Source organism: Antennarius striatus, chromosome 18 (genome assembly GCF_040054535.1).
Source record: "Antennarius striatus isolate MH-2024 chromosome 18, ASM4005453v1, whole genome shotgun sequence".
NCBI lineage: Eukaryota > Metazoa > Chordata > Actinopteri > Lophiiformes > Antennariidae > Antennarius > Antennarius striatus.
In genome coordinates, this window is record NC_090793.1 from 16,182,271 (window position 1) to 16,199,726 (window position 17,456).

The following is a 17,456-nucleotide window of genomic DNA, read 5'->3' on the forward strand; positions in this document are numbered from 1 at the left end:
CCAGTTCACGTCCCGACCCAGAAAAATATTGGAGTGTACTGGTAGGACTGAGGCCAGTCTAACTGGTTGTCCTTAGGCAAGGCATTGACCCCTCTCCCACAACTACTCCGGGATTCCATGTGTTGTTTAGAGGGAGTGGGCCTTGTATTAGGGTACAATTTTTCTGTGTATGTAGTCTGTGATATGACAAATTACAAATAAAACTTTTACTTGACCATTATTTCAAGAATGTAATGCCAAAGAGTATGAAAAAAAACCCCCCATGACAATAGTTTGGAAATAATTTATTCAGTTGTACAAATACAAAACACCTCTCACTCAGTTTATCGTAAAATATGAAGGTTGCTTACCATATCCCCTCCATGTCACTGCTGTCCACATTTATCACCTCAAGAAACTGATAATGACGCTCTATTCAGATGTTTAAACCAAGTATGAGGAGTCATTCCATTGCTACTTTCTGAGGTTTTCATTTTCCACAATCAGCTCACATATATAGAAATCTAGCTTGATGTAAAATTACAGATCAATGCCTTAAATTAAATGGGTTTACTGTGATTACAAACATACTTTGTTCAGATAGTAAGAGAAAAGAGATTCTCAACACCTGCTGAGATTTCCATACATCACCTCACATTTAAAAAAAGCTGACACTTAAGAAAATGAAATTCAAGTCATTTATTAAAACTGGTTTCCCTCAACTTGGAAAAACAATACAGAAAAACTATGCAGAAAAACAACAGGGGAACAATAGCGACAAGCAATGAGGGGAATTAAAAGCTTCTTGTAACGACGTCCTTTTTGCATGTCATTTTTGTCTTGTGCTTTGGCCTTCAAAAGGTTAAATGCATCACACATTTGGCTGGATGTACTCTAGAGCTTTATTTAAAAAAGGTATATTTAGATTTGACCTAAAATCACAAAGTGTTCTATTGTAGTAGAATAATAGAACATTAAGGAAAAGAAACAACAATGTTTTCTGAAGTCTCTAGTTCCACATTTGCCCAAGCTAGGCCATTGGTTTTTTGCTGATAGCATGGCTTCTCCTACTGAACTGATGCCATCTGAAATTTATAGCTTAATTAAAATAAAATGGCTTCAGTTTATTTTTGCAGGCAGCCTGGAACCTACTGGCATTAGACCGATCCTCAAACAAAGGAGTCTGATGGAGGTTCGTCAGAAACTGAAGATGTGAATGCCCTTCAGACGAGCTCAAGTACCTGTGCAGTGAGAAAACAAACAAGATGTCACCAACAGTTAAGGCTAAAAAAAACATAAAAACTTAATGCATTTTGCTGATAGTTTATTTCTTATTATTGCTTATTCCATAAGCACTGCTCTGAAGAAGTTAATATTATAACTTTTAAGCAGTAGGCTATCTGAAACAAAAAATCTTAGCAATTGGGAAGTGATTTCAAGGCTGGTGTGGATGAAGGTGAGGACCTGAAGCATTATTTTAAATTTAACATTGTGAGAGCAATAATAATTCAAATTGTTTGACATTAAATTTCTGCATTCAGTATGAAATACTAATATACAGCATTTATATCATTCATTGCTATAAAAGTCTCTGCAAATGCCATAAATTGCCTCCATCACACCTCACGTCTTATGTTGGCAACACACTTGATGATTTTAGTATTAATTTGTAAATGTATAAATTGTTCAAGTAATATAGTGTCACGATATTAGTTAATCCTGTGTGTTAATATATGTTCACTTCAGATATTATCTTATAGACAAGTTATAAATTAGTATATAGAATATATTTAGATAGTGGTTAACAGTTTAGAAACTATTGTGTTTGCAGGGAGAATCGCAGCCTTGGTGAAGCAATGTGCTGGATGAGTGTCCGTCTTGATGCTAAATGTTTAATCTCATACTTTCAAAAACGTTTCAAATCACAAACCTTGATTGTTCCTTGACTGTTTGCTGCAATCAGCACATTGGACTCCTGTAAAACAAAGCATAAATAAATAGTAAGTGCACATTACTCAAGGATGTTCATTCACCTGCAGGACAATATAAACATTTGCATCACACCAATATTTAACAAAATGTGAAGTGAAATAGCTTTAAATTCCTTTGGTTGTACAGTATACCGTGAAATGTGAGGATTTTCTTATTTATAGCAGTTACGCAATTTCCTCCGGGATTAATAAATGAAAACTGATAAAGTAGGCAAATAAGTAAGGAAGTACATATGTTTGTATCTATCACAAATACGTCTCCATCTTGATCACATTGAAATATGTTTGAATGGTCCTTCTTTTTGCATAACTTGTAGAATAAACACTAACAATGAAGTCACTTACGCCATCAGGCAGGGCTCTCCAGCAGACAGCGCTGACAAACTCATTGGTGTCATCCTCCTTCTTGTCCTTGTCCAAAACACTCTTCACCGTGTCAAACTTGAATGTTAACAGTGTTTTAGAGAGTCCTTTGTAGTACAGGTACAGGGAGTTGTTTTCACTGCCTACACAAACAGTAATATTTTATTACATTTTAATACAGTTTGGATTCCTCTTTGTATGGTTACAAGATGAGTGTTGTCATTAATTGCTTTAATGGGTGAATAATCCAACAGCATCCATATGGCAAAGCAAATATTGAGGTCATGCAAGTTATGGTGGGTAATAGATCCACACTGAATCCTTACCACAGGCAACATAGTCTCCATTGGAGGCCAGGCCAACAAAGTTCTTCTCATTGATGTGACCCTTGAAGGAGCGCAGACAATGAGGTTTGTTGACGTTCCACAGCTTCAGCTGACTGTCTGTTGAGCTGCCAATTATAGGTATGAATACATAATTAGTCAATAACTGTAGAGATAAAGTTGCTATTCATGTATCTGTGGTGCTATTTTAACAGTTGCCAACCTGAAAATCATGAGTATTTTAGCAAAAAATAAATAAAAAATTAACCACACTTCAACATAGGGAAGCTGTGAAGGACAATAAGGTAAACTGACGTACGCAGAAACAATTTCCTCTCCGTTGACAAACTTTGCGTATGACACTGCCTTCCTATGACCTTTGAATACCATGATGGGTTGCTTAGTGTTGCGTAGATCATAGTAATGGACACAGTGGTCTGCACACAAAAAGAGAAGATGCATTCAGATGAGACACTTGAAAGAACACCAAAGCTAGGAGACCTTTCTCTGGACACTGACTCAAATTTAAGTTTGCAAAAGGGAGCCTTTGAAAAGTCAAGCTATGAGAATTGTGGTACCATATTTTGACATGAAATCATTTTCTTCAGACAAAATCATCCTACTCTCCTGTGAATCTGAAAAGCATTCATATTAAGGAGTTTGTCCTTTAACATTGCTGCCTTTACAAAAGCAAAAAAGAGACACGTGACACTAAAAACCAGTCCTGATCTTACCAGCACAGCCAAAGGCCAGATGATACCTGGACGATGGACTGAATTTAACACAGCAGACATTGGCCTTGGCTTCAATGCTGGCCACTGAGTTGTCAAGATTGGTTGACCATAATTTCACTGAAACACAAAACCGTTTTACTGTAAGTAAACACAGGGAGTAGCAAAAGCTGGAAAACTGGAAGGTGTTTTATTTTTAAAGACTAACTCTAGAAGCCATTTGATACCTTTAGCATCATCAGAACCAGAGGCCAGCAGCTTGGGGTCCATCAGATTGAAGTCTACACTCCAACACCTTTTTTCATGCTCCTGAAATTACAACACATTTTACTGACAAAATGGATAGCCCAAACCAACCAATTCATGAAATCAAATGTACCAGTACTTTGCTATAAATGATGTAATTGTATCCCTGACCAATAAAACATTAGACTGGTAGACTATGTACCTGGTAGACTTTGGACCGCTGGCCAGTGAATCCATCCCATAGGATGACTGTACCCTCATAATCACTGCTGGCCAGAAGGTTCTTGTGATAACTGCTCCAGCTGATACAGCTGTAACAAGAAGGGACGTAATCAGTTCCATTTCAGAAGTCAAGCAACTGGTTTTCTTAACATATGTTAATAAACAGTATCAATTATAGTGACCTTCTACACACTAGAGCTCACGTCTCAGAGGCAAATTATGTCACAGGAGATACTATATGATCGTACTGTCATAGTCTTAGTCTGCACACACCAATGCTTCTGCCACCCACCTGATTTTAGAATTGCAGGTCATTTCATTAACCGGGTAGTGGATGTCCACTGCATCTTGGATCACAGTGCCATACTCAAAGACTTTGATCTTCTTGGTCACCCCAGCAATGGCAAAGTAGTCACAGTCACGGTCAAACTCAATACTGAAAGGTAGTTGAAAACAATAAGAATGAAAAACGCTTCTATATGTTTGCTCTCTGCTGACACATATACTTCTACATGAATTCTGCACCTGGAAACAATACTGGAGCCATTATAGAGGTCGCTGGCGTACGAGAGGGTGGCGAGAGGCCGCACAGAATTGTAACGAGTGAACTTAGACAGGCACTCCATAAAATCATCCAGCTGATTCAGGTTCCTGCCTTCCTCTGAAAAAAACCCCACACACATGTTCACAAAGAGAAACTGGGACATGAAATACATAGAGTATGTTCAAATTTGTAGGAGCTTCACATTGCAACCAGAAGGAACCCACAATTCTGTCAGACTATTGAAGTTTCTGGATATATTCATGAAGGACTATCAACAATAGTGACAGACAGCTCCCATAAATTTTTGTTGCAGAATTATTACCCGTGATGCGTGACATTTTGTTGGAGAAGTAGCACTGCTCCAGATCCTCAAAATGAGCAGTCAGCCTCTTCCTCCTCGATGCCAGGGTGCTGTTATACCAGGTCTGTCTTTTCCCCTGTCAAAGCAATTTTAGGAGTTTAAGAATAAGCAGGTGCTACAATCAATCTGACATGAATTCTATCACAACTTAGTCAATATGCACAGCTTGCAGAAGTTTTTTGGGTTTTTTTGCCTTGGAAAAATACATGCTTAAAATTTTCCTTTAATGATTTTGCTGATAGCTATGGCATTTGTCAAAAAGTATTTTGAACAGCTCAAAAAGACCATCACACAAACAACATATGTGCGTCTTTGACTTACCTGGCCTGTTCCACCAAATCCTGGGGGCTGGCTGTAGTCTGGTGTGTCAATAATACTACTGCAACTACTCAACAAACAATGACAAAGTCACTCTTTAAAGCCTCATAAAAGTCATAACATCTCAAGCGGTGTTTGTGTTTTGCTGTTAGTATTAGCATAATATGGAAGATAGGAAAGGGAGGAAAATGACAAAAACCCATCCGTGCTGGCGATGTGTTTCTACTTTGGTAATCTAAGAAGCAGAGAGTGGCTGGCCGTCTTGGGTGTGTAATAGTCAGCCACAGCTAACATGCTATATATAACATGTTTTTACATCATACGTGCATCTGTATACACTCAGTTGACGTGATCTTACCTGGCTGCTGGTGAGGGAGCCTCGACATTCGGCACAGTACACTCTGCCTCCATCAACGGTGAGTACAGCCCACTCATTTCCTGGAAAAACACATTAACAACATGTGTGTCTACCTTAAGCTGTGAGAATGACCCTAATTCACAATGTAATAGGAATTCATAATGCTGCTCCTCTGCCTTTCTATTTCAGCAAACAGTCTGAAGGAGTTCTTTAATATTTACCTCAACGCGCTTAATGTCCTCTTCAAGGAAGTTTAGTTCTTTCTGCAGTTGTTCCAATTGCTGTTGGCAGAATCAGAAACACAGGTGAATATACCTGCAAGCGGACATTAATTATTATCATTTAATAATACAGCTTTCCTTTTCCACACTTGAACAAATCTTCTTCTCCTTTATGTCTAAATGTGCTTCATTTGTAGAAAAGTTTCTCAGAGACAGGTAAGATTGTTTAATATTTACTATTATTTAAAATGGCACTGTGCTCTTCACAGATTACCGTTGTACAACAGAATAATGAATTAACCTCTCTCTTGTTTCTTCTGGCTTCTTTAAGGAACTCCATGAGGATTTGTCTCTGAGCTGCTTGAGATTCCTAATGGAAAGACAGACATCATATATATTAACTCAACCATGTGTGAGGAGGCAGAACGACTTTGCCTTTTTATAAAATGTAATAAACTACAGTTTTGTGTTGATATCCAGAGGCATACACATTTTCACAGCATGAACTGATGAATGGAAAGGAATAGTCGGGTTACACAAGAGGTTTTGTTAGCATAGCGGCTCACTCATTAACTGAGACATGTAAAGCTAAATTGCAGTATTTAAAAATATATACATATTTAAGTTTGTCTTACATATTCTCCGATTAATTAATGGCTCTTAAAGAAATGCAGTCGATAACACCTGGTCTACAGACTAATATGTAGTTTCAAGACACTATGAAAACTTTCTTGTGTGTGTCTCTTTATGAGGCAGCAGAGTGAAAAATTAGCGCCCTCTGAAGGCATACATGGCATGAGTATGCACTGATCTGCTGCAACTCCAATGTGGTGAGATTTATTTGCTCATTTGAGGCAACTCAGAATGGTAAATCTCACCACCTTCCATAGTGATGTGACACGACAGACAAATGCCTACTGTTTTTCTCTCCTGACTGCTTTGTCATCGTATGAAAACAAATGACAAAAAATGACAAAAAACAAAAACAAAAAAAGAATGTTCTATACATGAAACAGGTTTAACTGAATTTGCCCAAGTTCCTGTATAACACGGGAAATATTAATACCATCTGCTTAAGAGTCATGACTCAACAACTCTTAAATCTTTTAAACTTAATCATAAAAAAATAAGAAATAAACAGGCCCAACTCCTTTTGAGGTTAATAGTAGGCATTACGAGCCTAAATTCCAAACAGTTTAACATTTAACACATGAAACATTTGATTTTCTGTGCCTGCCACGATGTGGAAGATGTCCTAATGATATTTCAGGAATATCTCAGTGGCTTAAAGCTTTGCTTAGCCTGTACACCCTGAGGATGAAATTTAATCAGCAGAGGTAGAGATGTAAAAACCACAGGGGGTACGATCGCCCCTCCCCCCAACAAATCAGATCCTTGATATAGGGACAGCAGACAAACGTCCACGATATGCTCATCCGTAAGTTAAAATAAACAAGCTCCACTGTTTTTCTTTCCAGTGATTTTGAGAATTTTGAAGTTTTACTGGTAGCACACAAACAAAATTCAAAGCACTGTGATACAGCAACTTGCAATATCAGCTATCAGTAGCAACAGTTAAAATAATTGAAATGAAAAAAAAACCCCTGAAGATCAGATTTTCAAGCCTTCTCGATACATTCTGTAAATTGTGAATTTCAGTCTAACTTACTGCCTCAAGCTGCTTCTTCTTCTGGACCAATAACTCCAGCATCAGATTGACATTTGCAAGGTCCAAGTTCTCCTGGTCAGGATTCAGTATGCCTTGCAACACCTGCCACCTAGATCCATTCTGTGGGTCACACACACACACAGATTAGTACAAGTGTGGTAGCTACCTCTTTGTGGTGTTGAGTGACATTGCACAACTGTTACAATATTTACACAAAAAGAGGAAGAAAAAGGCAACATCTTTGTGTTGCACTTACAGGATGATCTAATTTTAGTCTCTTCTCCTCTGACATTTGTTTCTGTTTAAGGATCAGCTCATTCACTGGTACACAGGGGAAGAATGGGAAAATAAGTAAAATAAGATTACACAAGACTTCAACAATAAAACAACAATGTTTTGTTTATTCGAAGTAAAGAAAATATAAAAATGTGACAGATAAACACAGACATAACTGGAAGACTCTTCAGTATTACGGTTAGGTTATGTACATTACAGAGCACTTCTCTAACTCGGCATTCGTTGGTTTTCTTTGTAATTCACAAAACACCCATTGACTGCCAGATATCCTTCCCACCAAAAGATAGAATAACATACAGAAATGTCTGATTTTAATATTAAAAATTAAAAATCCTTACCAAGAAAATTTGGGTAAAGCTGATCCACATTATCAATAATATAGTTACACTTGGGACATCGGTTGCTATCCTCCAGACTCTGGCGGATACACTTGAAACTGTAGGTTTGACAAACAGAATATTATGGAAATAATTAAAATACTACAAAAACTCAAGGATGACAAAAGACTTTCTGTTTTATGAATAGGCAAAAAAAAGTCAATTTCTGAATGATGCTTTTGAACATATTGTAAATGAATGCTCCATCTGTTTCTGTTCAAGCACATTATATATTGTAATTGTCAGTGTTGGTGTGTTTGTCCGTCCGTCCACCAAATATCTTCACAACCGTTGCAGATAGAACAATAAAAGAAAAAGCACATTACTCGGGCGGCAAAGGGGATGGAAATTAGATTACAACCTTGACCTTGAAAAACTAGGTCAAGGTCAAATTTTCACTTTTATACCTTTCTAATGCTCAGAACAATATTGTAGGTTGTGCTGAGTCTGTCTGTTACAGTATACCTCTAGTAGTGGTCAACTTACAAATATGAAATGAAAAGCCAAATACTTGATAGTAAAATATAGAATTCATTGCTGTGATTATTGTGAAAGTAGGCCAGGGTCAAATTTTGAATTCAGAGGTGTCACGGGATGTTGCAAACTGCCTTGTTCAAAAATGTAGTTATTCTACAAGATTGTACAGTCTCTTACTCAAAATCTAGCAGAAATTATTTAACAAGCATGAAATACTTGGGATTCTCTAGCATAGGTACCTTTCATTGAATTGGTAGAATACCTTAATTAAGCTGTCCATGGTAATGTCAATACTTTGGATAAAAAAAGTTCCATCTGTTATGGATTTTATTCCAATCTCCTCATGTTGGGGTATAAAACTACACAGTGATGTTTTATCAACAAGGCAATTACTGTTTTTATTTTGTTAAATGGGAAAGTTTCTAACAGTAAAAGTTTTTGTAGAAGTTTTATTGTATCTAAAGTAATGACTAATCTCTAGTAGTTTGACCTGGATATTTTACATTTATTTCTTACTCTGTGCCACTGATAAGTTGCGACACTTACCAAAAACTGTGCCCGCACTTTGTCATGTGAGCCTCTTCTATCATTTCGAAGCAGATGGGACTGTGAAGTAGACGGAAAGTCGTTTCAAGAGGATGCCTTCAAATCACAACTTAACGAACACCTACATCCATTTTTCATCACAAGATCGCTTTTCAAAAAGCTGACACTGCAAACAAATCTCACCAGACAAAATCATTGCTCTTATCTTCGTATGAATTCAAGAGACCGTTGTAAAGGGGGGTTTGGTGAACGGATTTCTTTCTGCTGCCCGGTGATACGGAGGGTCTGCTGAGGGAAGCAAAACCGCCCCGAGACGACGGTACGGCGGCCAGAGTTGGCACCGACACGACGCCCTCGCTGGATGGTGCCAGGGTCCGGGAGGGCACAACATTTCCAGAACTGTTACCATTACTTGTCACGGGGTTGGCTCCACTGCCGCCGTTCGTGTTCCCACTGCCTCCGGTGCTGGTGTTGCTGCTGGTGCTCGGCACTGAACTCGCACCACCAGCGTTTTGCTGCGGCCGGTTGCTTGACATATCAAAGGCCAACAAGAAACTCCCCAAAACCCACTGTGTTGCCTTTCAAAGCATCCGGAAAGTGCTGCTACTTTAGCAGGATAGCAAACTAGCTAGCTGGCAAGCTTGTGTGCTAGCATCCTGGTAAAAAGCAACTGTTGGCCAACCATCCGGGTTATTTAAACTTATTCCTTGGTGTCTTTTTCACTTCTTCCACTGATGACGTGTTTAAAAAATCGCGATAATACAATGACAACAAGATATGAACAATGAGACGTTTGATAAAAGAAACACTACTACGTTGTCCAGGAGATTAGCCGACTAGTTGGTGTTAGCTATGGAAGAAGGATATCTTTAGTTTCTGGGATCACCCAAGTATCAAATTAGCGCCCAGCTGACAACACTGCCCCCTAGCGAGAAGGAGTGTAACTTCTGGTGGAAATAATTATTACAATACTGTACCGTACTGTACATAGAAATTCAAGTCTTACTAGAATTTTACTTGCGAGAACAAGTTCTTTATTTAATTCAAATTAAGAACGTTTCATCTCTACACCCAGTTACAAGAAAACATTTAAGCACCTGTAGTATATTTGTGAAACAGAAAGTCTGAAGTTTTTCTTCCAAATCGATGGTCATTTTTAGAGTTTGTTGTGATTTTGTTCTGTATTATTTATAATATACGTAATGTTTTAAAGTATTTTCATTTTACTCCATTTATGAGACTTACCTGTATGATGAAGGTGAGAATGAAACTTAAGCTGGAAACATTACATGTATCAGATTTATTTCAACTCAAAGTAACCTTTAGCTTATTTTTCATCTGATGTCATTAAAAGGTCAGTAAAGCAAAAATACATGAGCCTTCGTGATGAGTCAGTTTGTCACACATTTTGATGAATTAAATACACCAAGCTAGAAGCAAACAAATTTAAAAGCAAACAATTTAAATAGTCGCATTTTTATTCTTTTTCAGGTCCCTATCTGTGAGTAATGTTTTAGTGCTGGACTCAAATCTCTTAATAAGTTTCACAAAATGTTCAGGCAAAAATAATTTTCTGATTGTACTTCAATAGGCTCCGGAAAAACTTGAGACCTGCAAGGTGGAAAAGCGGTTTAGTTATTTCGTGTTGGTATACAGTAGTTGTTTCGTCTACAAGAAACTAAATGGATGACCAAAAAAAGGGATCCTCCGCTCAGTCACGTACAACATTTTCCCATGTTTTTATTTGCAGAACAATTTTATATGCATCATTACAGGGCTTGGATAAAATGTGCAAAAAAGCAAGAGGAAATTTACTGTATGCATTAGAGGGTAAATTAACTACCCTTAAGAGCACCACCAAGTGCAGTAAAATGTCTGAAGTGCCATGCTGAGTTTGGTTTAATGTGTGGCTCTAAAGTTGATGTGGAAAGTCATAAAACTATGTCACAATATGAATCGTATAAATACTTCTCAAAGCTACAAATTAGGAAATATGTAGGATTTTATCACATTTTGCCCCTGCTTTACTGGATACCACACAGTGTAAATGTATAGGAGAGACTAGAAGGTAAAAAAGATATATTAGAAAATTAAATAATGTGCAGCTTGCATAAAATATAACATACCCAAATATCAGTTTTAGCTTCTAATTCAAACACCTTTACAGACTCCCTACATTCAATGACTGACACTGAATAAGATCTTTAGAGCCAAAGACCTGCAAGACTTTATACAGACTATGTAGCATTTGTCTCCTTTAATCCCACTGCCTCCGTCTGCTCTATTTTATACCAGTGATGGTGAAAAGGTTGCCTTCTTTCTTTCTCCTTATTCTTTTCTTCCCTCCTCATTTGTCCTGCACATCAGCCTGAATTTTCTCCTGTTGGGTCTCCGTCTTTTTTCATGAGTAACCAGGTTGTTTTGTGTGTATGCGTGCGTGTGTGTGTGTGTGTGTGCTCGCACGCAAATGTGTTTATATTTCAGTATAATATATGATAGCGATGGCAAGAAGGAGTTGGAGCGTCACCAGTACTGGACCATTTGGAGGTTAGTGAGAGGTAAAGAGGTACAAAAGAAAAAATGAGTGAGTGATTGAGAAAATAACGAGAATGGGTGGACAAACTATCCCCCTGTGTGTGTTTGTGTGTGTGTGTGTGTGTGTGTGTGTGTGTGTGTGTGTGCTGTGTGTGAGTATAAGACAGAGAGTGGGCCTCAGGGTCAGTGGGGTCAAGACCGACAAGCCCAGATGAAGGATAATCTGTGGAGGTCCCTTACAGCAGGGGGGGAGGCCCTAGTGGAGTATGTCCATTCAGACTTTCATACAAGCACACACACACACACACACACACACACACACACACACACACACACACACACACACACACACACACACACACACACACACACACACACACACACACACATTTTCTCTGTCTCTCTTCTCCTTCATCCTCCCGTTCCCTCCTTTTCTTGTTACCCTCTTTTAAACCCACCCCTTCTATTTCTTTTTTTTTTTCTTCAACATAGTTGCAGCTGGATTTCAAAGGGCACTTTACCCGCAAAAAAAGCTTTATGTTTAGCCGTCAGATACCTTGGTCAGGCAGGCTGGGATTGTGGAATTCCTGCCTCCCACTCTTCAGGAACCATTTCTGCCCCTTCATGGGCCCCTGCCGTAACTGCCAGTGGCCTCCTCTTCCATCTCCATCTCCAGAGTTGAGCAAGGGCCCTGTTTGCAAATTGAGTCTGACAAAAAATAGAGGGGTCTAGGAGAGAATAAAGGAGCAATGTAGCAGAAAGACGTTTCTGGTAACCACTTGTTTCAAATGATCACTTAATGAGTTAATGATGAGTGTATCGTGAGGATATTTGTGTTGAAGTTATAAGCAAAAATACAACTGTACAAAGCAATACTGTAGAAGGACAACCATTTTAAATACACAAGTAGTAAAACCAAGGTGGATAAATAGCCAACAGTAAAGATCAACATGTTGCAGATTTAGCATTTAATGTCTGGAAACAATATGCACACCTGCCTTCGCAGTTAAAAGTTTCCAAAGCTTCTTCCAAAAGGTAGATGGTAAATGTTTTGGATGTGACACATGATAAATATAGAGTTAGGCTTGAAAAACAAAAGATCAGAACATCTGAGAGTTATGAAACATTAGAAATGTGCAGGTACCATAGTGTATTTGAAGGATAAAGAAGCTTGCAAAATCCCTTGTCATGTGTGAGACAGATGTGCCTGTCCATGCTGTACCACTGAAGAGAGCCAGAGCATGAGTGAGATAGATAGCTGATGAGAAGGGGGAGGGAGCACTTTTTGCCTGGGATTCAAAAAGTACTCATAACTCAAACCAATAAAAACTATGACAATAAATAAAAGATTGTACGGTTGTCACTAATGCAGTCCTGTGTAAAGCACATTTTGCAGTTTTAGATGGTCAAGCTGGAGCTAATCTATGCTCTAATGAATGGGCGGTTCAACCTATAACATTTCATTAAAAAATACGGCTAATAAAATTTACAAAAAAAATTACAAAAGAACAATAAATATGTAAATAATGGTTTACATGCACGTACCCGGCGCCCCTGTGCGTCGGAGTGATGCGCAGCACAGGACTGAGCAGGGAGCCGAGGAGAGACGAGGATTTCCCTTGTAAAACCCGTGTGAAGTCAGGGAAGGACGCCTCTCTCAGAACCAGCACCTCCACCACGCTCCCCCTACCGGTGATGTCAGGGCGGGCAGAGATTCCCCTGATAAAAAAAAAAGAAAGGAAAAAAAAACACAACAAAAACAGCATTGGATTCGAGAGAATGAGAGAGAGAGACAGAAAAGGGGAGAGAGAGAGAGAGAGAGAGAGAGGAGTGAATGAAGGAGGATATTACTACTATATGGCAAAGACCGGTGCAAAGGAGCAGCAAGTCATTCTCTGAAGCGCAAAGGCTCACAATTTAACCAAGAGGAGCTGACCCCGCGTCTGCAGCGTCTGCACGTCGGGCAGACGCTGAACCTAGGTTTACCGGACTAATATTTTTGTCATCTTTCACAACTTAAAGGATTAGCTATTTTATAACCGGCAGTTTGCACTTTACCTCACTCTGGAGTGACTTTTTTTTGTTATTTGTCTGTTTTACTTTGCAGTCCTACTTTGGAGCAAGACGCACTAAATGATGCCGCAATAGTCAGGTAAAAAGGAAATGTTAGGCTTTGTGCAGTCGGTCGGTAGTGAAAACACGTGATTTCATTTGATTTATTCACGCAACATCGTGTGTCAGTGAAACTTGACTTTTTGAGAAAACAAAGGAAAGCGCATTCATCTTCTTCTAGAAAGAAAATTATATTTCTGACCATTTGGAATCATCCCGCAGACGTTTGTTTGAGGTAACTCGACGAGGACAAAAATAGGTGAACTTTAGGTGAACACAAACCAGTTGGAAGGTACACATCTTTTGTATAGTATTGATTATTGAATGGAAAGGACGCAGCGCGCAAAGTGCAGGGGTGCTGAGAGCAGCCGCGCCAGCAAAGTCTTCATATAAATGAAGATCTTACTGTTTTCTGTGTTTCTTCACTTATTTCAAAATTAGCACCTACATTTTATTCTCAATATACAAAAGGGCTACGTGAGAATCATCGAATGAGACATCCAATATCAGTTAAAAAACTTTGGAGTGTATCGAGTATTTGTATTGTTCTTCTAGGTTTTTTTTTTACACCAAAAAAACACCAAAACAAAACCCCAAAACAAACAAATAAAACAAAAACATAATTCTAATTAATCACACACTCACTATACCTAATTGCTGGTTAAATGTGCTTAAAACAAATCACAATCTGTTGTTGTTGCTGATCTGAAAACCAGACTTTTGATTGTTTTCCCCTATGTTTTATGCATATTTTTTCGTTTTGCAAATGTTTTAGAACTTTTTTGATGAGAGAAAATGTTGATCAGTCAACTAGCTATCACCATTTTCTTCATCGCTAACACGTGGCTGCTTAAGCGCGTTTACTGCGACGCACTCGGTCGGTACAAACGCGCCATGACCCGGCGGGCGGACAGTGAGCTCTCCTCTGGAGCAGGTGAACCCTGCTCCGTCTCCGGCGTCTGGAGATCCCGCCGGCAGCCCCGTCACATCTCCCCGTCCCAACATCGCCCTCCAGTGGCGTCTCTTAGAGCGCACAAGGTTCGGAGCGCTTCAGCGGTCTGTTCTGAAGGAGCAGGGTGTTGGTTTGATCCCGGGTTGGACCGGGTCGCCTCGGCGTGGCGCGACAAGAGGAACCAGGGCGACACGAACGATGACGCGCTGGGAGCTGGTAATGGATACGCTGAGTCTCCCAGTCGATCCACAAATATCAGAAGAGACCCAAATTATGATCGCACGAACGCATCGTGGCTTGATGACACGGGACGAGAAGAATCTACCGTGGGTTACGCACAGCCCCCGCCGGTCTCTCGCTCCAGATTTCCACGCAGTTTCGGTGGAACGATTCCTCCTGAGGAAGAAAGCAACTCCACTTGGGAGAAAGTTTTCCCTGACATCACCACAGACCCCACAGGACTCCAGGTCCTCCTCAGTGCGCAACAGGCTGATGGAGACCAAAACTCCTCTCGTGGGATCCTCGAGGATATCGATGAGGACTACTCAGGGGAGGTGGAGGAGACGGATTCTTTGGCGAGCCTGACCGTCGGCAGCTCCTCTTCTTGGGGTAACCTCATCCCGAGGGTCCCCCCCTCTTGGATGACTACCCTATACTTCAGAGGGCGTCGGGAGCATCTGAGGGTGAACCCGGCTGTGGGACTGGAGCTACCGCGGGCCAGATTCAGCTTGGAGCTGTGGGTGAAGCCTGAAGGAGGACAGAGCAACCCCGCAGTGATAGCAGGTGGGTGAGACGTGACCTCCCCTCTCCTGATTATAATGAAATGCAGTAATTCATATTTTTGCTCCGATCGGTTAATGTGTGTCCCTATTCAACACAAGCCATTCTATCTCAGTGCTTTATGAGAATTTCTCTTTTCTTTTTCTTTCTTTTAATTCTCCACATCTGTTTAACTAGCCTGGATTTCATTGCCATAGTGTTCATTGTACTGTAAGTCAGTGTATGTTGTTTATTGCGTGCAATCAGTTTATTATATCTTGAAATATCCCAAATTGTTTTCATAGAAACTCCTGTGTTTTGTGAAATATTCACTGTTGCTAAGGAAAAATTTTCAGGAGTCTGCTTTTCACCAGGAAGATCAGACAGATTTAATCCAGCGATTAACCTGTTTGGTTTCCATTGGAGACGAGATGACAGACATCACAGTGAATACAGGAGGACTTCAGTACTGAAATATTTTTTAAATTAATTCCTTAGTTGAATGACATGAAATTATTCACTAATTTGGTTGTCATTATCAAAGAAGTTATAAAATTATGAAACATTTTATTTTTTACTTTTTACTCAAGTTTGCAAGACTGATTTACAAAACGCTGAATTCGATGTGTTTGGTCTTTGGAGTATTGGGTGAGCAATGTCAGAATCTTGAAGAGGTCCCCATGGGCTTAGGGAGATTTTGGTGATCATTTTTAGGAAAATTGTGATGAAAAATTCAAAATGTAATAATAATAATTATTGCCTACCACTTTCGGTAAACAACTCCATAATGCATCCATCCATCTCTCTTCAACTACTTATCTGGGGCCGGGTCGTGGGTGCAATAGTCTCAGGAGGGATGCCCATACTTCCCTCTCCCCAGACACCTCCTCCAGCTCTTCCGGGGGGATCCCAAGGCGTTCCCAGGCCAGCCGAGAGACATAGTCCCTCCAGCGTGTCCTAGGTCTTCCCCGATGTCTCCTCCCAGTAGGACATGCCCAGAACACCTCCCCAGGGAGGCGTCCAGGAGGCATCTGGAACAGATGCCAGAGCTGCTTCAGCTGGCTCCGCTCAAGGTGGAGGAGCAGCGGCTCTACTCCAAGCTCCTCCCTGGTGACTGAAGTCTTCACCTTATCTCTAAGGGTGCGCCCCGCCACTCTACGGCGGAAACTCATTTCAGTCGCTTTTATCTGGGATCTTGTCCTTTCGGTCAAGACCCAAAGCTCATGACCATAGGTGAGAGCATAATGCAATTACTTGCTAATCAGCAACATGAACATGGAGAATATGCAGGTAAACAAAACAGTCTGGTGAGTTCAGGACATTATATAACTTTAATATAGTAGCTTTTAAAAACAGGGAAAGACCACTTGTGAAGTAAAGCCTGCTTGGATAGTAGCATGCTTGTGTATGTAGCAGCATACATGTAGATATGAGGCTGCCATGACATATTTTCAAAGAATCAAATTGCATAGGCTAAAATTTAAAAAAAAGTATAATATTTATAGATTTGAATTCTGCTAAAGAGGTTAAACTTACAGGTTTGTTTGTTGTTTGCTACCAGGATTGTGCAAAAACTACTAGATGGAAATTAATGAAACATGTTTTTGTAGAGAGCCAGGAAAGAACTCATCAAATTTTGGAGCACATTCAGGATTTTTTTCCATAACTTAATTTCATATTGCAAAAAATATTATACCCAACATTTTCCCTAGTTATGCAAAGCTATTGAGCCAATCATCACAAATCTTTGAGAAATGGCAGAAGTCAGACAGAATTACCATGAATATTGAACCTGGTCTCTACTATGACTGTTTTTTTTGACAGCCATTAACATAATGTTACAAGAAGTATTTCTAACATATTTTGAGTCCAACATTGGTTTTAAAATATATTTTTTACGATAGTTTAATATTTATTGATTATTCTCAAAGAACATGCTATCACCAGTCCAATGGTTAGTGTAAACAGTCAAGACAAAAGCAATGTATATGTAAAACACGCTAGAGTAAATCTATCCATCTATCCATGCATCTAGACATGAGGGAATTGAAATGCACGTCCATACAGCACAGCCT

At 39.6% G+C, this 17,456-nt stretch overlaps 2 protein-coding genes across 5 annotated transcripts in view; one reads left to right on the forward strand and one right to left on the reverse strand.

The window, feature by feature from the left end:
* Positions 1-267: 267 nt before the first annotated feature.
* Positions 268-9,896, reverse strand: cop1 (COP1 E3 ubiquitin ligase). Its single transcript, XM_068340444.1, has 20 exons — positions 9,207-9,896; positions 9,024-9,083; positions 7,962-8,059; positions 7,583-7,647; positions 7,327-7,446; positions 5,959-6,027; positions 5,658-5,717; positions 5,437-5,516; positions 5,082-5,145; positions 4,722-4,836; positions 4,381-4,516; positions 4,148-4,291; positions 3,836-3,944; positions 3,615-3,696; positions 3,391-3,507; positions 2,976-3,093; positions 2,660-2,784; positions 2,316-2,476; positions 1,910-1,954; positions 268-1,220 (listed from the first exon to the last, which is right to left on the reverse strand). Exons 1-20 carry the CDS (start codon positions 9,557-9,559, stop codon positions 1,203-1,205), a joined length of 2,139 nt encoding a protein of 712 aa, XP_068196545.1. The 5' UTR covers positions 9,560-9,896; the 3' UTR covers positions 268-1,202.
* A 4,503-nt stretch (positions 9,897-14,399) lies between these two features.
* pappa2 (pappalysin 2) overlaps positions 14,400-17,456 on the forward strand; it is a 62,808-nt gene continuing 59,751 nt past the window's right edge. For 2 of the 4 annotated variants that reach the window (XM_068341549.1, XM_068341548.1), the window contains exon 1: positions 14,405-15,405. In XM_068341549.1, coding sequence (XP_068197650.1) covers positions 14,466-15,405 — 940 coding nt within the window. In that variant the 5' untranslated portion in view covers positions 14,405-14,465. Of the gene's footprint in view, positions 15,406-17,456 lie in introns of all 4 variants that reach the window. The other 2 variants (XR_011038876.1, XM_068341547.1) reach the window with 2 other exon arrangements.

Coding starts and splice junctions, on each gene's coding strand:
- cop1 (XM_068340444.1), bottom strand. CDS start 9,559: ATGTCAAGCAACCGGCCGCAGCAAAACGCTGGTGGTGCGAGTTCAGTG. Junction 2,785..2,975: donor GGAGAGGAAATTGTTTCTGC/GTACGTCAGTTT, acceptor TATAATTGGCAG/CTCAACAGACAGTCAGCTGA. Junction 1,955..2,315: donor GGAGAGCCCTGCCTGATGGC/GTAAGTGACTTC, acceptor TTTGTTTTACAG/GAGTCCAATGTGCTGATTGC.